At 49.0% G+C, this 27,232-nt stretch overlaps 2 protein-coding genes across 2 annotated transcripts; both read right to left on the reverse strand.

The window, feature by feature from the left end:
* Positions 1–7,101: 7,101 nt before the first annotated feature.
* LOC109743008 (uncharacterized) lies at positions 7,102–9,923 on the reverse strand. Its single transcript, XM_073501997.1, has 3 exons — positions 9,534–9,923; positions 8,295–9,421; positions 7,102–7,438 (listed from the first exon to the last, which is right to left on the reverse strand). The coding sequence occupies exons 1-3, from the start codon at positions 9,921–9,923 to the stop codon at positions 7,102–7,104; spliced, it is 1,854 nt and encodes a 617-aa protein (XP_073358098.1).
* A 3,961-nt stretch (positions 9,924–13,884) lies between these two features.
* LOC109742994 (integrin-linked protein kinase 1) lies at positions 13,885–18,902 on the reverse strand. The gene is made up of 12 exons (XM_020302088.3): positions 18,174–18,902; positions 17,827–17,901; positions 17,623–17,727; positions 17,239–17,321; positions 16,297–16,417; positions 15,979–16,058; positions 15,586–15,648; positions 15,364–15,479; positions 15,130–15,215; positions 14,857–14,981; positions 14,470–14,601; positions 13,885–14,188 (listed from the first exon to the last, which is right to left on the reverse strand). The coding sequence occupies exons 1-12, from the start codon at positions 18,603–18,605 to the stop codon at positions 14,167–14,169; spliced, it is 1,440 nt and encodes a 479-aa protein (XP_020157677.1). The 5' UTR covers positions 18,606–18,902; the 3' UTR covers positions 13,885–14,166.
* Positions 18,903–27,232: the final 8,330 nt, after the last annotated feature.

Consider the following 27,232-nt stretch of genomic DNA (forward strand, 5'->3'; position numbering starts at 1 on the left):
CAGGTTCCGGACCCAATCCGTATAGTTGTTGCCATCATCTTTCAGCTTGGTTTTCTCTAGGAATGCGTTGAAGTTGAGGGCAACATTAGCGTGGGCCATTTGATCTACAAGACATATTGTAAAGATTTTAGACTAAGTTCATGATAATTAAGTTCATCTAATCAAATTATTCAATGAACTCCCACTCAGATAGACATCCCTCTAGTCATCTAAGTGAAACATGATCCGAGTCAACTAGGCCGTGTCCGATCATCACGTGAGACGGACTAGTCAACATCGGTGAACATCTTCATGTTGATCGTATCTTCTATACGACTCATGCTCGACCTTTCGGTCTTCCGTGTTCCGAGGCCATGTCTGTACATGCTAGGCTCGTCAAGTCAACCTAAGTGTATTGCGTGTGCAAATCTGGCTTACACCCGTTGTATTCGAACGTTAGAATCTATCACACCCGATCATCACGTGGTGCTTCGAAACAACGAACCTTCGCAACGGTGCACAGTTATGGGGAACACTTTCTTGAAATTATTGTGAGGGATCATCTTATTTAAGCTACCGTCGTTCTAAGCAAATAAGATGTAAAACATGATAAACATCACATGCAATCAAATAGTGACATGATATGGCCAGTATCATATTGCTCCTTTGATCTCCATCTTCGGGGCGCCATGATCATCTTTGTCACCGGCATGACACCATGATCTCCATCATCATGATCTCCATCATCGTGTCTTCATGAAGTTGTCACGCCAACGATTACTTCTACTTCTATGGCTAACGTGTTTAGCAATAAAGTAAAGTAATTTACATGGCGTTATTCAATGACACGCAGGTCATACAAAAAATAAAGACAACTCCTATGGCTCCTGCCGGTTGTCATACTCATCGACATGCAAGTCGTGATTCCTATTACAAGAACATGATCAATCTCATACATCACATATATTTCATTCATCACATCCTTTTGGCCATATCACATCACAAGGCATATGCTGCAAAAACAAGTTAGACGTCCTCTAATTGTTGTTGCATGTTTTTACGTGGCTTCTATAGGTTTCTAGCAAGAACGTTTCTTACCTACGTAAAACCACAACGTGATATGCCAACTTCTATTTACCCTTCATAAGGACCCTTTTCATCGAATCCGATTCGACTAAAGTGGGAGAGACAGACACCCGCTAGCCACCTTATGCAACTAGTGCATGTCAGTCGGTGGAACCTGTCTCACATAAGCGTACGTGTAAGGTCGGTCCAAGCCGCTTCATCCCACGATGCCGCCGAAACAAGATAAGACTAGTAGTGGCAAGAAAAATTGACAACATCTACGCCCACAACAAGTTTGTGTTCTACTCGTGCATAGAAACTACGCATAGACCTAGCTCATGCTGCCACTGTTGGAGATCGTTGCAGAAATTTAAAATTTTATACGTATCACCAAGATCAATCTATGGAGTCATCTAGCAATGAGAGAGAGGGGAGTGCATCTACATACCCTTGTAGATCGCGTGCGGAAGCGTTCAAGAGAACGGGGTTGATGGAGTCGTACTCGTCGTGATCCAAATCACCGATGATCCTAGCGCCGAACGGACGGCACCTCCGCGTTCAACACACGTACAGAGCGGGGACGTCTCCTCCTTCTTGATCCAGCAAGGGGGGAGGAGAAGTTGATGGAGATCCAGCAGCACGACGGCGTGGTGGTGGAAGTAGCGGGATCCCGGCAGGGCTTCGCCAAGCGCAAGCGGGGAGGAAGAGGTGTCACGGGAGGGAGGGAGGCGCCAGGGCTTGGGGTGCTGCTCCCATGCGCCTTCCCACTATATATAGGGGTGGAGGGGGCTGGTTTTTTGCCCTCCAAGTCCATTGGGGCGTTGGCAAAGGTGGGGGAAAGAAATCCCATCATTTCCCTTCCCCACTGATTGTTATCCCCCCTTTTTAGGGATCTTGATCATATCCCGAAGTCCTTCTAAGGTGGGATCTTGGTGTGCCTTGACCAGGGGTGTGGGGCCTCGCCCCCACTACCCACGTTAATGTGGGTCCCCCATGCAGGTGGGCCCCACTTCGGAACCTTCTAGAACCTTCCCGGTACAATACCGAAAAATCCCGAACATTTTCCGGTGGCCAAAATAGGACTTCCCATATATAAATCTTTACCTCCGGACCATTCCGGAACTCCTCATGACGTCCGGGATCTCATCCGGGACTTCGAACAACTTTCGGTTAACCGCATACTAATATCTCTACAACTCTAGCGTCACCGAACCTTAAGTGTGTAGACCCTACGGGTTCGGGAGACATGCAGACATGACCGAGACGACTCTCCGGTCAATAACCAACAGCGGGATCTGGATACCCATGTTGGCTCCCACATGTTCCACGATGATCTCATCGGATGAACCACGATGTCGAGGATTCAATCAATCCTGTATACAATTCCCTTTGCCAATCGGTACGTTACTTGCCCGAGATTCGATCATCGGTATCCCAATACCTTGTTCAATCTCGTTACCGGCAAGTCACTTTACTCGTACCGTAATGCATGATCCCGTGACCAAACACTTGGTCACATTGAGCTCATTATGATGATGCATTACCGAGTGGGCCCAGAGATACCTCTCCGTCATACGGAGTGACAAATCCCAGTCTCGATTCGTGCCAACCCAACAGACACTTTCGGAGATACCCGTAGTGCACCTTTATAGCCACCCAGTTACGTTGTGACGTTTGGCACACCCAAAGCACTCCTATGGTATCCGGGAGTTGCACAATCTCATGGTCTAAGGAAATGATACTTGACATTTGGAAAAGCTCTAGCAAACGAACTACACGATCTTGTGCTATGCTTAGGATTGGGTCTTGTCCATCACATCATTCTCCTAATGATGTGATCCCGTTATCAATGACATCCAATGTCCATAGTCAGGAAACCATGACTATCTGTTGATCAACGAGCTAGTCAACTAGAGGCTCACTAGGGACATGTTGTGGTCTATGTATTCACACATGTATTACGATTTTCGGATAACACAATTATATCATGAACAATAGACAATTATCATGAACAAGGAAATATAATAATAACCATTTTATTATTGCCTCTAGGGCATATTTCCAACAAATATTATCTAGGAGTTTAGTAGCATCTCCTAAAGTGATTTCCATAAAAGTGCCTCCCGCGGCCGAATCTAAAAGATTTCTAGAAGCAAAATTCAATCCGGCATAATTTTTTTGTATAATCATCCACAAGTTTAAACCATGAGTAGGGCAATTATGTACCATTAATTTCATCCTCTCCTAAGCTTGTGCAACATGTTCATGATCAAGTTGCTTAAAATTCATAATATCGTTTCTAAGAAAGATGATCTTGGCGGGAGGAAAATACTTAGAGATAAAAGCATCTTTGCACTTGTTCCAAGAATCAATACTATTTTTAGGCAAAGACGAAAACCAAGCTTTAGCACGATCTCTAAGCGAAAAAGGAAATAGCTTCAATTTAACAATATCATTATCAACATCTTTCTTCTTTCGCATATCACATAAATAAACGAAGCTATTTAGATGAGTAGCGGCATCTTCACTAGGAAGGCCGGCGAATTGATCTTTCATAACAAGATTCAACAAAGCAGTATTGATTTCACAAGATTCAGTATTGGTAAGAGGAGCAATCGGAGTGCTAAGGAAATCATTATTGTTGGTATTGGTAAAGTCACACAATTTGGTATTATCTTGAGCCATCGTGACAAGCAAGCAATCTAACACACGAGCAAACAAAAAGCAAGCGAGAAGAAGGCAAACGGAAAAAGAGAGGGCGAATAAAATGGCAAGGGTGAAGTGGGGGAGAGGAAAACGAGAGGCAAATGGCAAATAATGCAATGCGAGAGATAAGGGATTGTGATGGGTACTTGGTTTGTTGACTTTTGCGTAGACCTCCCCGGCAACGGCGCCAGAAATCTTCCTGCTACCTCTTGAGCACTGCGTTGGATTTCCTTGAAGAGGAAAGGGTGATGCAGCAGAGTAGAGTAAGTATTTCCCTCAGTTTTTGAGAACCAAGGTATCAATCCAGTAGGAGGCTACGCGTGAGTCCCTCATACCTACAGAAAGCAAATAACTCCTCGCAACCAACGCGAATAGGGGTTGTCAATCCCTTCACGGTCACTTACGAGAGTGAGATCTGATAGAGATGATAGATAATATTTTTGGTATTTTTGGTATAAAGATGCAAAGAAAAATAAAATCAAAGTAAAAAAGCAAAGGCAATAATAAAGTGTTGGGAGATTAATATGATAAAGATAGACCCGGGGGCCATGGATTTCACTAGTGGCTTCTCTCAAGAGCATAAGTATTTTACGGTGGGTGAACGAATTACTGTTGAGCAATTGACAAAATTGAGCATAGTTATGAGAATATCTAGGTATGATCATGTATATAGGCATCACGTCCGAGACAAGTAGACCGACTCCTGCCTGCATCTACTACTATTACTCCACTCATCGACCGCTATCCAGCATGCATCTAGAGAATTAAGTTCAAGAAAACAGAGTAACGCCTTAAGCAAGATGACATGATGTAGAGGGATAAATTCATGCAATATGATAAAAACCCCATCTTGTTATCCTCGATGGCAACAATACAATACGTGCCTTGCTGCCCCTGCTGTCACTGGGAAAGGACACCGCAAGATTGAACCCAAAGCTAAGCACTTCTCCCATTGCAAGAAAGATCAATCTACTAGGCCAAACCAAACTGATAATTCGAAGAGACTTGCAAAGATAACCAATCATACATAAAAGAATTCAGAGAAGATTCAAATATTGTTCATAGATAATCTTGATCATAAACCCACAATTCATCGGTCTCAACAAACACACCGCAAAAAGAAGATTACATCGAATAGATCTCCACGAGAGAGGGGGAGAACATTGTATTGAGATCCAAAAAGAGAGAAGAAGCCATCTAGCTACTAACTATGGACCCGAAGGTCTGAGGTAAACTACTCACACTTCATCGGAGAGGCTATGGTGATGATGTAGAAGCCCTCCGTGATGGATTCCCCCTCCGGCGGAGCTCCGGAACAGGCCCCAAGATGGGATCTCGTGGGTACAGAAGGTTGCGGTGGTGGAATTAGGTTTTTGGCTCCGTATCTGATCGTTTGGGGGTACGTAGGTATATATAGGAGGAAGAAGTACGTCGGTGGAGCAAGGTGGGGCCCACGAGGGTGGGGGCGCGCCCTAGGGGGGTAGGCGCGCCCCCTACCTCGTGCCCACCTCCTGGCTTTCTTGACGTAGGGTCCAAGTCTCCTGGATCATATTCGGTGAGAAAATCACGTTCCCGAAGGTTTCATTCCGTTTGGACTCCGTTTGATATTCCGTTTCTTCGAAACACTGAAATAGGCAAAAAAACAGCAATTCTGGGCTGGGCCTCCGGTTAATAGGTTAGTCCCAAAAATAATATAAAAGTGGAAAATAAAGCCCAATAATGTCCAAAACAGTAGATAATATAGCATGGAGCAATCAAAAATTATAGATACGTTGGAGACGTATCAACGGAGCAGGTCGGTAAGGAGACGTTGCAGCTGCCATGTCAGCCGAGGTGTTGAAGTAGTTCGGCGTGATGGACGTCGGCTTGATGAAGCAACGGTGCGGCCATGCCGATGCAGGTCGTAACTCGTGACGTGGTCAATGCTGGCTTGATGAAGTGACCGTGCGGCGATGCGGGTGTGCCCGCTCCGGGTAATCCGTGGGGCGGCGATGTTGGTGATGATTTATCCTTCGCTATGCCGAACTCTTGTTCGGCTTGCCGAGATGATGATCGAAGAAGTTGAGCTCGGCTCAACAAAGCGGCGACGTGTCTAGCGCAGGTCGGCAGCGGTGGAGCAATATTGCCGGACTAGTTTGACACCAGCGTGATGGTGAAGATTACCTCGGAGGAGGCTTAAAATTTTATGGGTACGTGTTTAAAAACAACGCACAATACCCTAGAAAAAATTCCTTCAAAAGGGTTGTCCAATATTCCGTTCATGAAGAAACATGAACTCGGGCCGGATTCGTATTCACGCAGAAAACATATCCGAAAATTGGTCCCACTCATCGGAAGGTTCCCGGAGTTTGAACCCTCGGATCGAGCTGAAATTTGGAGGGGTGGTAGATATGGGAATTCCGCAGTAGATGATCGGTTGGATCTTCCAAATGACCTCCGAGCTGGGCTCTGGAGACCACGCCCTAAACTCGTCCAGATTCCCGTCCAGATTTGACAGGGCTCCGGTATATCGTAGATTGCCAGAGATTCCTCCATCAAAACTCGACGAAATTTGGCATGGTTGTTGTACACTTAATTCCGCACAATTCCACCGAAGGAATCGTCAAAGCGATGCTCGAGGAGGTGGTGGCAGCGGATACAAGTTTGCTGTTCAGAAAAAACAGCACGGTCGCCCGAGGGCAATGTTGACGTTGAGCCTCCGAGCTCCATGGATGATTCTTCCATGATCATGATAGAGATCAGAGTTGATGTTGACGAAGGCCCTCGTCCGAACATGATGATTGGAGGTAGGGCACAGTCCTTGGTTAAGCCAAGGTGACCAGTCAAGCCGGCGACAAAAGATGCCGACATCGACCATAAAGCTCGGCTCCGATGCGTAGATCGCGCCGGAGACGATCCGAATTCCCATCGCCCCGTGGCGACCGCCAGCAGGCTCTCAATGAAAGCACCAATGTCGGTTCAATATCCGGCGTATCTCGTAGTAGGGGTCCTAAGCTAGGCGTCTTGGAGCGATGATAACATGGACACGGGGTTTTACCCAGCTTCGGGCTCTCTTGATGAGATAATACCCTACATGCTACTTTTGATTGTAATCATATGGGTGTAGTACAGAGTACATATATCTACCACGAGATTGTAGTAATGAATATGAGATTGTCTATTGACTAGCCTGGCCTCGGTTTATATATGCACCGTAGGCCTAGGGTTTAGAGGAGTCCTTGTCTTGGGCACCAAGTCTTGTAGAATCCTCCTTGTATGCGGCATGGGCTGTCCGAACTGGCCCATGAGTATACGGCCATGGGGGTCCTCGGCCCAATCTAACTGATCGGGAGACGACGTGGTGAGTACGCCCTAGTCCAGGACACCGTCAGGCGCCGAGGGGGCCGCGGGCACCGCGGGCGCCGGGGGTGTCGGGGGGGGGGGCAGGGACGCCGCGACGCCGGGGGGGCCGCGGGCACCGCGGGCGCCGGGGGTGTCGGGGGGGCCAGGGACGCCGCGGCGCCGGGGGGGCCGCGGGAACCGCGGGCGCCAACGTCGGGGGCGCCTGCGCTGCGGCTGTAGGAGGAGCCGCATGCGGGGGGCGCGCCTCAAAGCCAGGGGGCGGGCCAAGAGAGGCGCGCGAGCGCCTGGGGAGAGGCGTCGAGGAGCCCGCGTCACAGGTGGCGGGAGGAGCAGCCGGGGGTACTTGCTGAAACGGAAACACATGCTCATGAAAGTAAACGTGCCGGGAAGTGAACACACGGTGGGAGACGAGATTGTAGCACCGATATCCCTTGGAGTTAGAGGGGTAGCCGATGAAGATGCAAGCGACAGAACGAGGTGCGAGTTTATGAGGAGCGGAGTCGGCAGTGCTAGGATAGCAAAGGCACCCGAAAATACGCAAGCCATCATAAGATGGGGGCGTACCGAAGGGAAGATGGTGAGGTGCATAGTTCCATCGTGGGCGGCAGGGGTGAAGGTTAAGGAGAAGTGAAGCAGTAGCGAGTGCGTCCGGCCAGAAACGAGGCGGCACATTAGCATGGAACAGGAGCGTGCGAACGCGGTCGTTCAGAGTGCGAAGGACACGTTCGGCTCGACCGTTCTGCTGTGAAGTATACGGGCATGTGAGACGAAAAATTGTACCGTGGTGCGACAGAAAAGTGCGGAAAGCAAGGTTGTCGAACTCTTTTCCATTGTCAGTCTGAAGAGCAAGGATGGGGCGCCCAAACTGCGTGCTGACATAGGAGTAAAAAGCCGTCAAAGTGGAGAGTGCATCCGACTTTCGTCGTAAAGGAAATGTCCACATATAGTGAGAATAATCATCAAGGATAACCAGATAATATAAATAGCCTGAATTACTAGGAACCGGAGAGGTCCACACATCGCTATGAATCAACTGAAAAGGAAAAGAAGCTATGGTGGTGGAGTTATTAAACGGGAGGCGAACATGTTTGCCGACACGACAGGCATGACAAGTGTGATCCTCTATCTTATTACAACTGAAACTGAAACTCCTAAGAATATGACGAAGTGTGACGGGGTTGGGATGACCCAAACGAGCGTGCCAGAGATCGACGCCAGGGGAAAGAGCAACCGGTGCGGTGGTGGAGGTGGACGGCGGATGCACCGGATAGAGCTCGTCGAGGCTGTCACAGCAGTGAAGTACCATCCTGGTTCGAGCGTCCTTGACACAAAAACCAAGCTCGTCAAATTCAACAGTAACAGGATTTTCACGAGTTAAACAACGAACGGAAATAAGGTTCTTAATAAGATGAGGTGACACAAGTATGTTAGACAAAGTAATAGGCATGGAAGTGGAAGGAAAAGAAGTGTGCCCGACATGTGTAATAGGAAGTGTGGACCCGTCGCCGACAATGATGCGGCGGTCGGTGGTGACGGGAGTGAAGGAGGCAAGATTACCAGGATGAGCAAACATGTGAGCCGTAGCCCCGGTGTCCATGTACCAATCACCACCTCCAGTGTAGTTGTTCGGCGTAGGCGCGGTGTGCAGCGCGGTGAGGAGCGCCGGATCCCAAGGTGCCGGTGGCAGGGCCGGCGGGGGCGGCGGCGGGGCCGCAGGGAGACCGTAGGGGCCGCTCAGCTGCGGCGGTGGGTATCCTCTGTACGGCTGCGGGGCCGCGTAGTACGCCTGGTGCGCCGGCGGGCACGGCACGGGAAGGGTCGGTGCAGGAGCCCGTGGAACCGGCATGGTGTAGGCATGAACAATACCGGTCCACGGGTTGTAGTCGGAGGCCCACGGAGGGGGCACCTGGAACTGCTGCTGCTGTGGCTGCTGCTGACAGGGCGGGCCGGTGCCCTGCGACTGCTGCTGCTGACCGCCACGGCGGCCCCCACCGCGTCGTTCGGCTGGAGGGGCGGGCGACCCATAGGGCAGCGGAAGCAGCCCCGGCTGCTGGGGCGCCGGGTACGTCGGCAGTGCCGGGTGGCGCGGCGGCGGGGGCGCAGCCGGAGCAGCGGGAGGCGCCGAGGGCCCGTCGCGGGTGGTGCCGGCGGCGAGAGCGGTGTGGATGGCCCGCGCCTTCACCTGCTTCATCCGCCGCTCCTCCAAGCGGAGGTACATAACGAACTTGGCGAAGGACGGGTTGGGGATGAGGCTGAGGTTCGCCGCGACGTTGCCGAAGTCCTCATTAAGCCCGGCGGTGAGCGTGATGAGGAGGAGGTCATCATCAATCTTCGCGCCAATATCGCGGAGCTCGTCAGCGAGAGTCTTTAAGCGGCGACAATAGTCGTTGACGGATGTGTTGTCCTGGTGACACCCAAAAAAACTCTTGCTGCAAAAAAACGCGACGCTGGAGCTGGTTGTCGGTGAAGAGCCCGTTCAGCTTGGTCCATACGGCGTAGGCATCGTCACCGTCCGCCACGACCGTCTGGAAGAGGTCCGGCGAGATGGTGAGGAAGAACCAGCGGATGATGGTGGTGTCGATGGTGGACCAGCCATGGAACTCGGGGACGAGGCTGGAGTCGACGGTGCCGTCCACGTGGTCGATGAGGTGATACTCCCGAAACACGAGGGAAAAGTACGTCTTCCACGTGTAGTAGGAGGAGTTCGTCTGCGAGAGACAAACCGGCACCCGCTCGAAGATGTTGAGTTTGCAGATGTCGTTGACGTCAGGAGGGTTGGCGTCGGCGAACGGGTTGGAGTTGGCGGACGCGGAAGAGGTGACGGACGACATAGCTAGGACGGGACAGTGCAGACGGCTCGGGCGGCAGACAGCAGCGGTGTGGCGGCAGCAACGATTTGCGCGTGAAACTGCAGCAGCGAAGCGGCTTGCGGCTGGAGGCGTCTTGGCGGCTGGCGGGTGATGCGACGCGGCACAGGCAGCGGGGCAGCAGCGGGTGGAGCGATGCAGTGAGCTGGCGGGGCGATCGGGGCGGCTTCGGGCGTGACGTGCGGCTGGGCGATCGGGGCGGCTTCGGGCGGGCGTGACTTGGCGGCTAAGGAAATCGGGCGGGCGGTTGAGGGAATCGGGTGGGCGGGTGCTAGCGAGCGGGCGCGGGCGGGCCGATCGGCATGCTAGCGAGCGGGCGGAGGAGCAGGGGTGCAGCGGCTGGCGCGGGAGACGACGCGCGGCAGCAGCGGCTGGGTGGCGGCGGCGCATGAGGAAGTGCGCGGCGGTGGCGGCAGCGGAAAGGGAGATTAAAACCTAAAAAACTGATACCATGTATGAGATTATGATTGTACTTACGCATAGGCACGTATATATGATGTACAGGGTAGGCCACGGACCTTAACTATACAAAAAACTAGGAGACGAGCCCAATACACAATACGCACATAACACATATACTCAACAGTTGTGACTGCCACGGCCGCTCGCCACATCTCCGCCGGTGTGATCCGCCACGGCCGCTCGCCACATCGCCGCCGGTGTGACGCATGGTACACCACCCCTGCTCAGGGCACTCCATCCCGCTGGAAACGACGACGTCGTCGCCGGCCCAGCTCATGGCACCGCACCAGCTGGCTGTCCCCGCCGGCCACGGCGATGTTCGTGGGCGCCTCCACTCGCCGTACAGCCGGCGCATTATGCATGCTGCATGCACCCTTTGCCTGCGTCTCGGCACCTGTAGATGACTCAATCAGCGTGTTCTCTGTAATGATGCTTGACTGTAAAAACTGAACAAAGGCAACTCTTTTTCTTCTGAATTTTGTTCTGAACTTCTGATACAAAATGTGGCCTGGGATGTTTTCTTCGGTTGATTGCAAATATCACAAATAGGAGAACAATTTTGCAAATACCAGGAGTCTTTATTCAAAATGTACATAAATTCATTTATATAACAGAGCATCAACTATCCTAAAGCTACTTGACTTTAGTCCTGATCGTGTTGTCTTGCTAGGTGAAACAACATCTCATGGACATTTATAGAAATCACTGAATCATGTATTCATGTTCCACACAGGCATGCACAACAACAGATTGAGCCGGAGACTATCTGCTGATAGTTTTTTTTTTTGGTTCTTCTATCTTCCTTTTGCCATCTTGTTGATCGCCTTCCGTCAGTGTCGACAGAACAACACGCTCGTTGTCAGTGTCTCGGTGAATGTCATCCTAGCATAGCCACCAGATAAAAACTTGTCATAATCAGAAACTTTGTAATTTAATTAGATCACTGGCAATTATGTCAGTCCATCCCCATGTGCCAAGATGCAGCAGCAGGCAACAACTCCAATACCAGTGGCTAGTGCCAAGATGCAGCGCCTTCATGGGCGAGCCTCCGGCCGGGGCGCCGAGGAGTGTGGTCGTGGATGGCGGGGGATAGCAGCGGGGATGGAGCTCCGGTGCTTCTATGACAGAGCGAGCAGGAGAGTTGTGGCGGTGGCGTCGACGACGAGCGAACGTTGGCGGCGGCGGGGACGATGACGAGAGCGGTAGCGGCGGCGAAGAAAAGGGGATTAGGTAAATGGGATACCCTAACTAACTATCTTGCTTGCTTTGAGATTCGTTTCTGCACGTGTCACGCGATGGAAAGGGTCTCACATAAGATTTTTTTCCGGCGGGGGCAGACGTGCGAAGAAAGAAAGAAATGTGGCTGTTGCAACGCGCGTGCAGCTCAAACCGTGAGTCTTGTGTGGGGGACACTTTTCGCTGCGTTCCGTCTGGTTGGGTTGCTGCTGGCTGTCGGATCGGAGCCACCTGCTAAAAAATGTAGTACGTATTTTACTTTTACTTTTCTTTTTCGATCCGTTTGAAATGTTGCAACATTTTCTTTAATTTAATTATTATTACTAAGGGTTAATTTTGGGACTCTTTTGTTTCAAATTAGCTGCTGCAAACTTGAAGCCGTCTCTGCGTAGCACGTGCACCTACTATGAAAGTGACACGAGTCGGAATCAATTTGATTTGAAGATATGCTGCCCACTATACTCAGGACACGTTGTTTCTTATGATTGGATGTCACAAGTGGCATATTCTAGATATGTTCGCTGGCATGTTTTTGTGCTCGTCCGCGGGTGTTTTCCCCCCCTTAGAATAGGTCGAGGCACTGTTGTGCATCCTGAAACCTGGGGATTGGTGTAAAATCATAATTTAGGTCTCTTATATAATATAAATTCAATTAAACTTTTTACTGATCCTATTGTGGTAGTGTATTTTTTGTTTTTGAAAAACATTACTCATGTTAAAAGGTAAAATTTAGTATTGTGATTAGGGCATCCAACTCGGTACCCCATCGGTCCATGGATGTGTGGGCTATTTAAAATCTCGCAAACTAAACGCAAAATTAGGCGAGCTTTGCTGGCGTCTAGGCCACGACCATGTACATGTTCAACACTGCAGTCCCACCACAAAACTTCTCCGCCCAAGAAACCCTCCTTGAAAGCAGTTGCCGCCCATTCATCTTGGTCAGTATCGCTTTAGAGCGAACGTGACTCCATGGCATTGATGCCGGTCAAAGTGACGACACCGGACAAGCGGGCTGCGCCGCTTCAATGCCGACATGACGACCGAGAAGCCTACCCCGGCCGATGCGCCGCATGAAGTCGATTACCCACCCGTTCCCTGCCCATGACTATTTAAGTACGGCTTCGCCGCGGTCCACACCATCTCCTCTCCGCACTACCCCGATCTACTCTCCGTCTCCACTCACCATCCTTGACGAAGTCGAAGTCGTGGTTCTCCGCGCCTGCAGGTGGCGGCTTTGGATCTGCTTCAAATCCGACAGATCGTGGCATTGTTGCTGTCACTGCCCGGGGTCGTCTTCCTCCACGGCGGTCAGCTCCTCCGAGAAGGGCGAGATCATTCCACGCCTCCTCACGGAAGCGAGGAGTATCAACAGCACATGGTGATCCTCCTTGAGTGGTCGCACATGAGCCATTGTCCAGCGCCGCCCTCGCTGTCGCACAACAGGGTCAAAGCACAACAGGCGTCACTGCCTCGCCACTGCGTCAAGGAGCAGAAGTCAGCATCGCCGCCTCTCCGGCACGTCAAGCAAGAGCCTCCTTCCCCCCGGCGCAAATCGCGGAGTCCAAATCAGACATCGCATGAAAGAGCAACCAGTGTCGTCGCCACCCAGCCGGTACGCCTGCATTCACTGGCCGGCACCGCGCATTATCTGGCGCGGCAAAGCCATGAAGGGGTAGGTGCCCCAAACTTATTAACATGGCATATAGTTTAAAAGATATTGAGGCGAGAAACACAACAGTGAAAATGGTTCGTGATTTGGACGCATGGTTCAAAAGATAAAACGTTTTGGAAAATGAATCTAGGAAAAGAGCACAAAAACCTCTTGTTGTGACAAGTGTCGCACATGCAATGCGTCATTTGTCACCACAAGAGTAGGTGGGAGTGACCTTTGCAAAGAATACCCTTAACTAGTGATTTCGCAATACTAATACTAAAAAACGTAAAAATAGCAATACTTAGATAATTAGGTGGGCCTGAGCCTAGGGCATGTGCTTTGCTCTGTTTTGTTTCGCTTTCGCATGAAAATGTTAGAATCATGTTAGTACAAACCTAGGTATATTCCTCCTCTGCTTTCCAACATAAAAGTATATTCCTCATGTAAGCACATGTTGTCCTGCTGCAAATGATGCAGAGACAGGGTTTTTTCTTCCAAAATCTGAAGAAAGAATACCTAAACTTTTGCAACATTTTATGCAAGCAAACCAACAAATTAGGTACAGTCGCCACATTTTGGTGTTCGGAAAAACAGAAAAATATGTCATTGACTTTCGGAGGCATATGGTATGAGCATATTTGCAACATTCAGGAACTTAATACATTCTTCCCATTCGGATGAACATAACTCGAAATACACTTAACCAGAGGTATAAATAAAGAAATTATAACTGGACATACAAAAACCTTGTAAAGGAACAACTTCTGTCCCATATACCAATATAATTTTCACCGTGTTTACTAACATATGCAAAAAAGGGGGGGATCTCATCGACAGTCTCGTGGAAGATCAGAACTATTTGTGCACAGCTTGTTTCCTGAGGAGATGAAACATGAGAGTGAGACCCATGATACAATGGATTTTGATGGTAGATCAATTATAAAACAACGCTCAAGTTATTCCCAGAGTTACTGAAATGAACTGAAGCAATTTCAATTATAAGCCATGGTGTATTACCAATAAGGCAACAGACCATCAAATTAATTACCTTAGGATACCGACTAATATCTGTTCTAGATTATTATAGAAAAGTTCGAAATGATTTAGAAAGGAGTTTGATAGTCCATGTTTTTGCAGTTAGATCAGTGAGAACTGTACCACGGTAGCTTGAAGTTGTCTCTCCAGCGAGTTTGCTTGGAACAACTTGCAGATATCTTGTTCAGGCGTTCAATTATATCCGAGAACGTTGGCCTGATGGAAGGTGTTGGATCCCAGCACTCTTGTATTAGCCTGTGATATGCAAACAACTACTGTGAGCAGCAGATAGCGAAATTAAGCAACGACGACCTGCCTACGAGCAAACAATCAGTGATGGCTGTGGCTGGACAATGCAGGGAAACTTGGATACGTGAAAGCAGAGCACCTTGAGAAATTATTAATACAGTATTATATAGACATGTATGAACAGAATGCAAAAGCTACTCACGAACATATGACTACGAGTAAAGAGGGATATGAACGGGGCACGGCATAAGATTCACTTACTCTTTCACACCCTCAGGATATGATTTGGGTTTATTCTTGAATAATGGTCTCAAACCCTCTGAACAAATCATCTTGGCCGCTTCCTCTTGAGGCTTTGGGTGAAATGCAGGAGATCCTTCAATCATCTGAACAATAAATATAAGATAATGTACGCGTGCGATGCTTAGCTAAAAATATGTGCTCATTTGAATTACGTACTGACGACAGCTGCAACAAACAGTTAGTGTGAATTCATTGGCGCTTCCAAATTAAGAAGTGTGACAGATTACATACCTCGTAAAGAATGAGACCGAACGCAAATGTATCCACACTTCTGTCAAATGCTTCATTTCTGTACATTTCAGGAGCAATGTATACACCTACGCACATGAACATATTTAATAGTAGTAGTTATAAGTCATAACTGTGGCACTAGTACTAATTTGAAATGGTCACTGGTATAGAACCATTACATAGAAAGAATGTACGATGCAGCATGCTGTCATTAAATAGGTAAATGTAACGTACTGTCAAAATTTGACACTGGCTGAACCATCTGTAGTTTATCTTGGGAGACTTTTGTCAGATCAAGTGATCCAAAGCCTGCCACCTTAAGTTTTCCTTCATCATCCCGCACAATATTTCTGAAACCTTACAAAAGTATCATAACGTACAGTCCACATAGAATAAACCACTTGAATTTAGTACAGTGCACTGGTTTAGTGACGAAATATATTTGGATCAGCTTACTTTGGTGACAGATCACCGTGGATGATTGGCTCTGGCTTGCACTCGTGAAGATAATTTAGTCCCCTAAATAAGAAGAAGGAATTAATGCAGAATATTTTTTCCTCTGTTCTGGTGGTAGAAGAACAGAATACAAACTAGCGCATGAACTTCATAAATCATTTGTGATTTCATTTTGTTTCATTGAAATAACACATAACTGAAAATTGAAAACCATTTCATTTAGATGACTCAAATTAATTTTCTTGTTTTTCCTGTCTAAAAATAAAGAAAATAAACTTATTGTCACGTGACCACAAAATGATGCACTGACACGAGCAGTTCCAGTCAACAGTTCAAATGGTAGATACAGCTTCGAAGGAAAACAAGACACATATGTCATGAATCCTAACATACCTTGCAATGTCAAGGGCAAACCTGATCGCTTTATAAGATTGCACGCGACCTTTTGTCTCAAGATAGCTCGCTAGATCACCCTAATGAGGGAACACAGATCCAGTCATCGATGATAGAAGAGTAATATTGTTCAGGTAAATCCAATAGGATTACTTTCTACTGTTCTAATAACAAAACAAAATAATGTTCAGGTGACTTAAGTGCATAGTACTCCATAAATTTATGTGAAGAAACCCTGCTAGTTGGAGGATTGCTTTTCCGAAATGATCAAAAGTGAATACATGCATTTGTTCTGTTGAATCAAGCACAACTACTCACTTTTTGGTGGTATTCTGAAACAATCATCAGTGGTACATTTTGTGTAACAGCTCCCACAAATTGGACCAAATTGGGATGCCGCGCTTTCTCCAGTAAAGTAAGCTCGTGTTTGAATGCATCTCTGAGTTGATATGACGACAGAACTTAGCAGTATTGAATGAAACATGATAAGCAAAGCCCAAAATCAAACTAAAAAGTTCACGACTATGAACTGAAGAAAACTGTTTAGACTGAAACTGTACCAAGCTAGTTTGTCAACCTAATTATACGATAATAAACACTGTGATAACTCCATAAGGGAAAGTAGTGGCTGAACCCCAGCTTGGTGCACCCACGCTACACTCACGCAAGAAAACATAGCAAAACATTTCGAAAAAATCTGAAACTTTGTGAAAATGATTATGAACAAATGTTATAGATGCTTGCAAAGTTTGGTGGTCAAATGACATCCGAGGAGGTGTGTACAAAAAAAAACTAGAAATTTTGCTCAAACAGTGCACGTACATTTTGAGTTTTTTTTTTGTACAGAGCTCCTCGAATATCATTTGACCACCAAACTTTGCAAGCACCTATAACATTTGTTCATAATCCTTCCCAGAAAATTTCAGATATTTTCAAAATGTTTTGCTATGTTTTCTTGCGTGGGTGTAGCGTGGGTGCACCAAGCTGGGGTGTAGTAATAATATTTTCCCTGTAACTTGTTTATAAAAAGAGAGATTATTATTCAAGTTCAATGAACAAAGAGGACGCCAAGGTGAGTTGTAGGATTGTCTGGCACAATATCTCAACAAACTATACTACAATTGAGCGTTATATGATTACAATAGACCCAATTCATCATGATAATTGTCTTAGATACACTACTAAACTTCAGTGTGCAACTTCATGATTATCAGATAAAAAAGGTCAACTGATGTAAAAGTTCAAGGAGGCAGCTCATACATGCTATCTCCGTCTGAGAAGCTATCTTTGTCAAGTATCTTCACGAAAACTTTGGATCCATACCATTTGGCTACATAGTAACCCTGTACAAATTGTATGACAGGTAAGGCGGTCATAATTATGTCAAACCAATAAAATCAGCAAATGCAAATTTAGATGAACCTACAGTAGAAGATATGATTTTCTTGTTTTTGAGTACTAATAGTAGGGCTTAAATTATCATGGAAATCGACATAAGAATCACGTTTTCAACCTTAACACTTTTAAGCATCAATAAGTCCACTGTGGAAAATTGTTAACACTCTTATCCAAGGAACTCAAATACATGAAGAAAGACACCGTGCAAAAAGAGAAAACAAAAGGAGGGAGTTTATTGAGACATGCCTTTGTAACCTCCTCTCCTCTTCGGAACTCGAGTTCAAGAGGGTTCAGTTCATACTCTGGAACTTCTTTGGGATTTGACACAGTCATTGGAGTCTTTTTGGTTTTCTGGTAGAGGAGAATAACAAATATTTCCATATCATTGCAATAGCAAGAGTTAAGAACAGTTCCCGGAATTTTGAATTACGAAAATAACAAATGCATTACCGGAAGTTTTGCTCCTCTTGCTCTGAGAAGGTTATACACTTCAAAGTGGCCGTAATGTTTAGCATCCGCTGCTGGCTGAAATTGCACGCATAGAAATACAAGCTGAAATCAGGTTCGGCTAGATAAGTAGTCGCACGTGCCATGCGCCTATATTATCGCTATTTCCGAATGCATCAGGTTGGTCATTGCCCCAATGTGGCAGACCCTGTACTCTTAGTACGATGTAATTGCACTGACGAAATGGCCACAGATGCCTGTGATCGGAAGTATGCAAAGTGCGGGGCGTAGCGAAATTCAGGTGACGCATAGCGGGGTGGCGAGAGAAGAAAGTTGGGCGAACGGCGCACCGTGCTCCCCCATCGGTCGCGGGCGTTGATGTTGGCCTTCCAGCCGAGCAGCAGGCGCACCACCTCCCCCCGGCCCTCGCAGGCGGCGATGTGCAGCGCCGTGCGGCCGTCGAAGTCAATGCTGTCGACGTCCACCCCTTCCCCGAGGAGCTCCTCCACGCCGGCCGCGTCCCCCTGGCACGCCGCGTACAGCAGCCGCATGGTGGCGTCCAGGTTCTCCGGCATGGCCAGCACCGCCCCGTCGTCGGGCGCCGGCGTCGGGTCGAGCGACGACTGCCTCGCGAGGCCGAACCTGGTCGGCCCCGCCGCCGCCGCAACGGGCGCGCCTCGCCGCGGGGTGTGCGGCTCCAGCGACAGCTGGCGCCACACCCGCGCCGCCCCCGACGACAGCTGCCGCGAGAAGCTCCGCGTTAGCTTCGCCGCCGCGGCCATCGCCTTCGCCTCCTGCCCCCAACCTCCACCAGGCGCGGCGCGAGATCGAGGCACAGCGAGAATCCGCGCGCGGTTTTTGGTGCGTGGGATCTCGCGCAGAGGTGGGTGCTTCTGGGGATTGGAGACGAATGATGATTGGGCGTGGGCGATGGTGCTCCGTAATAAAAATCGGGCGGAGACTCGAGATGGTGACCAGTGGCAACGGAGCGGGAGTTGTTGGTATCAGCGTAGTGGGAAGCAGAGCAAGGGAGGGGAGGGAGCCGATCGACAGGGAATAACCGCCGGTGAGAGGGGAGCATCGCGGGTACAGCTCGGACTCGACCTGAGTTCAAAAGGTTAGAGTGACTGACTGCCGGGGCCGGGCGGCTGTGGGGTCAGTGTGTCGGGGGGCGGTGGTGCGGGAGTCCAAGGGGTGCTTTTGTCGCTTCGTGGGAACACTTGCCGACGACTTTCTGTTTTTTTTTCCTTCCTGCAAGTCGGAATTATTCGCCTTCGTCTAGCTGAATATCTAGCGTGCGGGCTGCGAAGGCTCGTTGCCAGTTGAATTTTCCTTTAGTCCGCCAGTCCATAGGCTGCTAAGCCCAACTCCACCGCGCGACCCCATCCTGTCCGTCCCCGTCTGTTTAAGGTAAAATGGACAAATCAGATGGCCCAGCGCGCGGGCGCAAACGGACTTTTGTCCGTTTTGTGTCCGCTTTTGACCCATCCCCGACCCAAGTTTGCGCCGGTTTTGGGGTGAAACGGACAGCGCGCGGAAGAGCGGGACGCGCGCGCTTGTCCTCCACTGGCCCGCCTGTCGGTGGGAGAAACCAACCCCCCCACGCCCCATTTCCCCCAAACCCTCCCACGTCCCTCCCGCCGCCCCCTCTCTCCCCCGTCCATGGCCGACGCCCAGCCGAATGCCGGCGGCCTGGCCGACGACCCGCCAAGAAAGGTGAAGAAGAAGGCGGCCAAGGCGCCAAGGAAGCCGCGGTCGGAGTGCACGCCGGAGGAGATCGCCAAGTTGGACGCGGAATCGGCGAAGAGGAGGGGCCGAAGAGCGGCCATCAAGGTCAATGCCGCCGCGGCCAAGTTCGCCGCCGAGCGCGATGCGATGAAGGCCGCGGTCGACGAGAAGGAGGACATCGTCAACAAAGCGCACGCCCTCCTCATGCTTGGCATGGTCCGGCCGTCCGGTTTCCCTGCAGCGGCCGTCGGCCCGGCAAGCACAGGCTCGTTGGTCGCCCGGCCTCCGCACTGTCAGTCGCCGACGTCGCGGACTGCGCCCATGTCGCCCGGCTTTCCTCCGCCAAGGCACGACGGGCAGACCCGTTTCTCAGGGTCGCCGGACTTTGGCTTGTTCGCGCCGTCCACACCGCGCCCCGCGGTCGTCATCGACCTCAACGTCACGCCTGGGTCAAGCAGCGGCGGCCGGTCGGCCGTCGAGATGCAAAGAAAGCAAGCACGGGCACCGTTCACGGGCACCATGCCGGCCCCCCGCGTCTTGTTTGACGGAATGCCACCACCAACGCCAACGGTCGACGACCCCTTCTACAACCAGTACATGGAGGACGTGATCTTCGAGGGTGGGCAGGGCCATGCCTACGACCCCGACGAGACCCAAAGTCAGGATGGACGCGCCCAGTACGTCCCCGATGAAGAAGAGGCCGACGACCGTGCTGACTACGACCATGGTGACTCGTGGCATGAAGACGATGACATCTATGTCGAAGGTGATGGTGATGAAGAAGAAGTCAATGACGTTGATATTAGTGGCGATCCATTGTTCATCGATGAGCTCACCCAAAGAGCGGAAGCACGAAAGAAGAGGAAGAGCATTCGCACGGGTTCATATACACAAGATGAGGACAAGTTGATTTGTCAAGCTTGGATGGAGATTAGCCAAGACCCGAGGACCGGCGCGCAACAAAAGGGCCTTATTTTTTGGACAAGAGTTCAGAAAACATTCCATGAAAGGAAGATGTTTGAACCCTACCAATTTACAAGCAACCGTGGCATCGGCTCGATTCAAAAGAGGTGGTTGTTCATCCAACAAGAGTGCAACAAGTATTGCGTCGCATTGAAGCACGGCCCGTGAGTGGTCTCGGCGTTGGGGACATGGTATGCTCTCCTCTTCCTAGTCCTTTCCTTGCTACGGCCATGAGACTTCGGCCTTGTATATGTTTGCATGTTCAATTGTTATTGATCATGTGGTGTAGGCATTTCAATCTTTGGAGGCATTCAAGGCCTGACACAATGACAAGCCATTCACTCTTACGCATTGTTGGACGATCATCAACAATTGCCCTAAGTTCAAGGACCAATACCGTGAACTTCAAAGGAAGAGAGGCTTGAAGACGGCCAAGTTCGCCGGAGGTGAAGATGGCGAGGCGTTGAAGAGGCCGAGGGGCAAGACCAACTCCAAGGTTGACGACATACGTGATGCATCATCCATGACATTGCATGACACTTTGCATGGCATGATGTCCCAAAAGGATGTGAGGGACGAGAAGAAGCGGCAAAGCAAGGACGAGCAAATGAAGCAATACCTAGACCTTCAAAGAAAGAAGCTTGAGATGGAGGAGGCAGCCAAGAGGAGGAAGATCGACATGGAGGAGGCGGCCCGGCAAAGGCAGCTCGACATGGAGGAGGCGGCCCGGCAAAGGCAGCTCGACATCGAGGCCGAAAACGTCAAGGCCAGGCAGAGGCAGCTCGACATCGAGGCCACCAATGCCGCCACCAAAGCGAAGGAGGTGGCCCTGGCGATCATGAGCGTGGACTTGTCGAAGATGAGCGAGAAGACGAGGGCCTGGTTCGAGGCCAGGCAGAAGGAGATGCTCGACGCCGAAGGCCTGAACTAGGTCGTCCGATCGGCCGTGGCCGTTCTTTTTGGGGGCTGGCATGGGTGCCGCCCGCCCGCTGGGCCACTGGCTGTGTGCCGGCGAGAAAACCACTCATTTTGGAGGCCGGCTGTGTTGCCGGCCGCTGGCTGTGTTGCCGGTGAGGACAACTATTCATTTTGAAGGTTGGCTGTGTTGCCGGCCGCTGGCTGATGCCGGCGATGGACGTGTAGGCCGCTGGCTCTGTTGCCGGCGTGATGAACCGGGGCCGTGAACTAGGGCTTGGCATTTGAAACGTTACTTTTGGTTTTTTAAATAGACGCGGACAGGATGGGGCAAATGGATGCGTCCGCGCACTGGGCGCACGGCCACCGCATCCCAGGACACGCCCGGACACGCCCAATTCCCTATCCAAACGGACAGAATCCGGACAAAACGGACGTCCGTTTGGGGTCGCGCGGTGGAGTTGGCCTAAATATACTCTTGTTTACTTTGGGGCACTGGATGCAAGTCCACATTTGATGCAGTAATTCATAGTAGTGAAGTTATTATAGTACTACTCCCTCTATAAAGAAACATAAGAACGTTACTGATTCTTGTTGTCCCTATATGGCTATATATCTGTAATAATCGCTCCGGCTCTGGTCCGTATTTCTTCGGGATGTAGAATAGTGGATCGCTTGTAAAATGGACTAGCTCCGTATCAACGAATCTTCTCCGTTCTTATTTTAACCTGTTATATTATTTTTCTAGGAGAAAAACAATGCTCTTCCGTTCTTTCCAATGACAAACAGGAAAATGATCACTAATTTAGTGATCTAAACAATTTTATATTCCTTTACAAAGGGAGCACTATCCTATTATGGTGTGGTGAAAAAACAGGGGGTTGATCTGAATGCCATCACTCATTAGTACAGTTTATGGTTCATATATTAGATAATACCATCAAAATCTTGTCGCTTAACCTTTAAGCTCCAATATCTTCATGGATTGAGCAACACGTTATCTTATTAGTACTAATAAAAAACAAGAGTCGCTCCGGGCTTTGCCCATGCGTGCAAAGCTTAAAGGTGAGGCAGCACGCAACGCTTGTGGAATCGTGTGCTTCTGCTGCTGATCTCTTTCGGAGATTCTTCATGTTGCTGCTAGCGCCTCAATACGAACAGTGTTCTCCATGTTTGGACGGCGATTGTTGCGGGTGCGTGCTTTTTTTTGAGGGAGTGGATCAGTTTGGTTGGTTCATGTCCATTTGGGGGCCTCAGTTTCCGAGAGTGGATCAGACCAGACTTGTTCCCCGCTTATAGCTGCTGCTACTACTAGACTTCAGTCGCACTCACCACGAAAACCCATAGCGGGGCAGACGGATCTTATCTGCGCGGGGAAAAAATAATACTCCTACTAAGAAAAGTCGGTCGACGAGAGAGAGAGAGAGAGAGAGATGCATATACACGATCTATGGTAGGTGGGCGGCTCCGCGGCGAGCGACAGCTTCCTTGACATGGCCGTACGTCAACACCGTGTCTGTGTGATTAGTTCGCGTCTCGCGTGCTTGTGGATTTCACGATGGGAAGACGTCGCCGTCTGGACGGATTCCTCCCCGCGGCCATGTCGGACGCGGGCGTCGGCATCGGCGTCGCTGCCCACCGCGACAGCGAGTGCTCCCCCACTTGCCATGCCCGCCCGCCCGTCGCGACTGGGCTCGGCCCGGCTCCTGGCGCCCAAGTGCCAGCCCTTTCAAGTAGAGCGTGTGTGTTTGTTCTCCTAACTATGCTAATCACATCAAATCGCTGCTCGCTGGGGAGTGGGAACCACTCCAGCCCAGCCGCGGTTGGTGTTCCGTCGCTTTCTCCTCGTTTAATTTAATCTCTAATCGCATGGCTTTGTACGTTGTTAAGCCAACAGATGGATTTCTTTCAAAAAATAAGCCAAAAGATGGAAGATTTCTTTTTTTTTTCAGGTACAAACTTATACTCAATGACAGTAAAACTACAATCCGCTAAAACTAGCTTCACCACAGCAGGAGGGCCAGAACAAAGCCAAGTCATGGTTTTACCTTCCGTTTCTAACAAAATTTGCTAGGCAAACGTTAACCTTATTTTGGTTCCGACTAACATGAGTAATGTGAGTAAATAACACAAAACTACCACAATTTGGATGGATTAGGGTTATGAAAAACTACCGTTTTTTGAAACCTTACTAAAACCTACCATGAAGTTGGTTTTGATTTCAAAAAGTTATCATGTTGAACTGATGACTATATGTTTAAATTTTAATTATGATTATGGCAACTCGGGTCCGCTCATCAAGTCTGACGTGGCATACAAGTCAACACTGTTCGCTCTTACCGTTAGGTTGACATTGACAAGTTATGAAGGGTGGGGGCGTGGGGACCGAATATTTTTAAACAATGGGGTCCCTAAAAAAAGTTAAAAGCAATCAGGGCCGTGTATTTCTTTAAAGGCACACAGGTCCCTGAAAGAAAAAACAATCGGTTCCCTGCAAATCGGAGCACACTCACGCTTGGCCCGCCGCTGGCGAGCTCGTCGACGGAGCCGACGAAGGGCACCTGTGGGCGTCGGCCGGCGTTCAGTGCTGGGACGAGGGCCTCGTCGGAGCTCGTTGCAGGAGCTGTAGCGGTGTCGTTCCACACCCAACCTCCACCACGTCGTATCCAGGTGCTTGTTCGCCCAGATGGCCGAGCTCGCCCATAGCAGACTGTCCAGACATGGCTCGCTGGGACGACGTGGATAGAGGAAGGTGGAGGGGCGTGTGCTCGCCTGGAGCACGACCGGGCACGGAGAGCGGCAGGGGGGAGCCCGTCGCCTGCCTACTTCACGGAAGAGCACGGAGAGCGGCCGGGGAGAGCATGACCAGGCATGGGGGAGTAGCCGGAGGGAACACGAGGTCCTCCATGGTCACGACCGGTGGGGCACGGGGAGAGGCCGGTTGGAGAAGAAGGCTACCCATGTCAAACTTAACGGATCAGATAACGACGTTGACTTTTATTGCCACGTGGCTATGATGAATGGGCCCGAGTTGTCAAAAACCAGGTTAAAACATAATCATTTGGTCACTACTGTTTTTTTAAATCAAAAATCAACTTTGTGGTAGGTTTGAGTAAGGTTTAGAAAAGCAGTAGTTTTTCGAAACCCTAGCCCGAGGTAGTTTTATGCTATTTACCGAGCAATACAACATGTACGAAGCGACATTAAGTACTTAATTTCCTTCACTATAGAAGCGTAGATCAATCTGTCAAGGTCACGAGCCTGGATCAACTTCACAACAACTAGGGAGTCCATCTCAATAATAATTGGAGATTCACTTCGCTTGAGGTACAAAGACAAACCTTCCATGCAAGCGCATAGGTCCGCCCTGAAAGCATCCCAAGAAGAAAATAGTTATCTGCATGAGGGAAAAATGATAGTGTCATGATCGCCCCGAAGAACTATCCTAGCACCTGCTGCACCATCAGGAGATAAATATATGTCAGCGTTCGGTTTCACCCATCCTTGGTCTGGAGGCATCCACATCAAATAGTTAACTAGCGGTAGCACATGGCTAGACTTGGTCAGCTGATCATATAGCATAATTATCTTGCCTTTGCATAGATCAACACCCAGGTCCAGCTCCAAACCTAACAAGGGATCCCAGAAGCTAACAAGAAATCTCTTTGAGGCTTCCATTGGATGAGGAGGCTTGTGATGCACAACCTCATTGCAGATATACCACCACCCCCACAAGGCCATGAGCACGATGCATCTTTCAATCTCAGGTAATGGATACAACACATGAAATAGCCATTCTTTCCCAATATTTCTAACCTCATCCAACACCGGTAGTCTCCGGACTTCAGGCAATAATAAATTGGTTATTATCATATTTCCCTGTTCATCATAATCGTTTATTATCCATGCTAGAATTGTATTGATCGGAAACTCAGATACATGTGTGGATACATAGACAATAACATGTCCCTAGTGAGCCTCTATCGGACTAGCTCGTTGATCAAAGATGGCTATGGTTTCCTAGCCATAGGCATGAGTTGTCATTTGATAACGGGATCACATCATTAGGAGAATGATGTGATGGACAAGACCCAAACTGCATAGCATATGATCGTATCAAGTTTATTGCTATCGTTTTCTGCATGTCAAGTATATGTTCATATGACCATGAGATCATGCAACTCACTAACACCGGAGGGGTACCTTGTGTGTACCAAATGTCGCAACGTAACCAGGTGACTATAAAGGTGCTCTACAGGTATCTCCGAGGGTGTCTGTTGAGTTGGCATGGATCAAGACTGGGATTTGTCACTCCGTATAACGGAGAGGTATCTCAGGGCCAACTCGGTAATACAACATCACAACGAGCTTGCAAGCAATGTGACTAATGGGTTAGCCACGGGATCTTGTATTACGGAACGAGTAAAGAGACTTGACGGTAACGAGATTGAACTAGGAATGGTGATACCGACGATCGAATCTCGGGCAAGTAACATACCGATGGACAAAGGGAACTGCATACGGGATTAGCTGAATCCTTGACATCGAGGTTCGACCGATAAAGATCTTCATAGAATATGTAGGAACCAATATGGGCATCCAGGTCCCGCTATTGGTTATTGACCGTAGAGGTGTCTCGGTCATGTCTGCATAGTTCTCGAACCCGCAGGGTCTACACACTTAACGTTTGATGACGATATGAGTATAGTTGAGTCATTATGGTGGTTATCGAAGGTTGTTTGGAGTCCCGGATGAGATCCCGGACATGACAAGTAACTCCGGAGTGGTCCGGAGGTGAAGATCGATATGTAGGACGAAGGGTAACGGAGTCCGGAAGTGTTCTGGGGGCACCGGGATATGACTAGGAAGACCGAAAGAAGTTTCGAGGGGCCCCGACAAGTGTTGGGGGGCCTCATGGGCCAAGGGGAGGGGGCAAACCAGCCAACTAAGGGGTTGTGCCCCCCTCACCCCATCCCACGTAACCAGGAGAGGTGGGGCGCCCCCTCTAGGGTTCCCTCCACCCTTGTGGTGGCCTCGTGTCTCCTTCGGACTACTTCTAATTTTCCTAATTTTTTAAATATTCCAAAATGGAGAAATCTTATCATTGGAAACGTTTTGGAGTCGGTTTACTTACCATACCACATACCTATTCCTTTTAGGAGTCTGAAACATTCTGGAAAGTGTCCCTTATGTACTCCTCCGGTGTTACGGTATTAATTATATTGGTCTCAACATTTATGGGAGTACCTGAGATATAATGTTTGATTCGTTGACCGTTTACCACCTTCGGATTTGTGCCTTCGGCGTTGTTGATTTTGATGGCATCGGAACGATAGAACTCCTCGATAATGTAAGGACCTTCCCATTTAGAGAGGAGCTTTCCTGCAAAAAATCTTAAACGAGAGTTGTATAGCAAAACATGATCACCTACATTAAACTCGCGGTTCTGTATTCTTTTGTCATGCCATCTTTTAACTTTTTCTTTAAACAACTTGGCATTCTCATAGGCTTGGGTTCTCCATTCATCAAGTGAGCTAATGTCAAATAACCTCTTCTCACCGGCAAGTTTGAAATCATAGTTGAGCTCTTTGATTGCCCAATAAGCTTTATGTTCTAGTTCGAGAGGTAAGGACATGCTTTTCCATAAATCATTTTATATGGAGACATACCCATAGGGTTATTATAAGTAGTTCTATAAGCCCATAATGCATCATCAAGTTTCTTAGACCAATTCTTTCTAGATCTAATAACAATCTTTTGCAAAATCAATTTAATCTCTCTATTTCTCAATTCTACTTGACCA

Source organism: Aegilops tauschii, chromosome 6 (genome assembly GCF_002575655.3).
Source record: "Aegilops tauschii subsp. strangulata cultivar AL8/78 chromosome 6, Aet v6.0, whole genome shotgun sequence".
NCBI classification, from domain to species: domain Eukaryota; kingdom Viridiplantae; phylum Streptophyta; class Magnoliopsida; order Poales; family Poaceae; genus Aegilops; species Aegilops tauschii.

Bases quoted from the DNA above. Each gene is read 5' to 3' on its own strand.
- LOC109743008 (XM_073501997.1), bottom strand. From the start codon at position 9,923: ATGTCGTCCGTCACCTCTTCCGCGTCCGCCAACTCCAACCCGTTCGCC. The intron at 9,422-9,533 runs GTTTTTTTGCAG...ATTGGCGCGAAG, and splicing joins ACAACCAGCTCCAGCGTCGC to ATTGATGATGACCTCCTCCT. The intron at 7,439-8,294 runs GCACGCTCGTTT...TTTCCGTTTCAG, and splicing joins TCCCCTGGCGTCGATCTCTG to CAAGTACCCCCGGCTGCTCC.
- LOC109742994 (XM_020302088.3), bottom strand. From the start codon at position 18,605: ATGGCCGCGGCGGCGAAGCTAACGCGGAGCTTCTCGCGGCAGCTGTCG. The intron at 17,322-17,622 runs GCATGTCTCAAT...CAATTTGTACAG, and splicing joins GAGGAGAGGAGGTTACAAAG to GGTTACTATGTAGCCAAATG. The intron at 14,982-15,129 runs GTATGTAATCTG...TTTATTGTTCAG, and splicing joins TCGGTCTCATTCTTTACGAG to ATGATTGAAGGATCTCCTGC.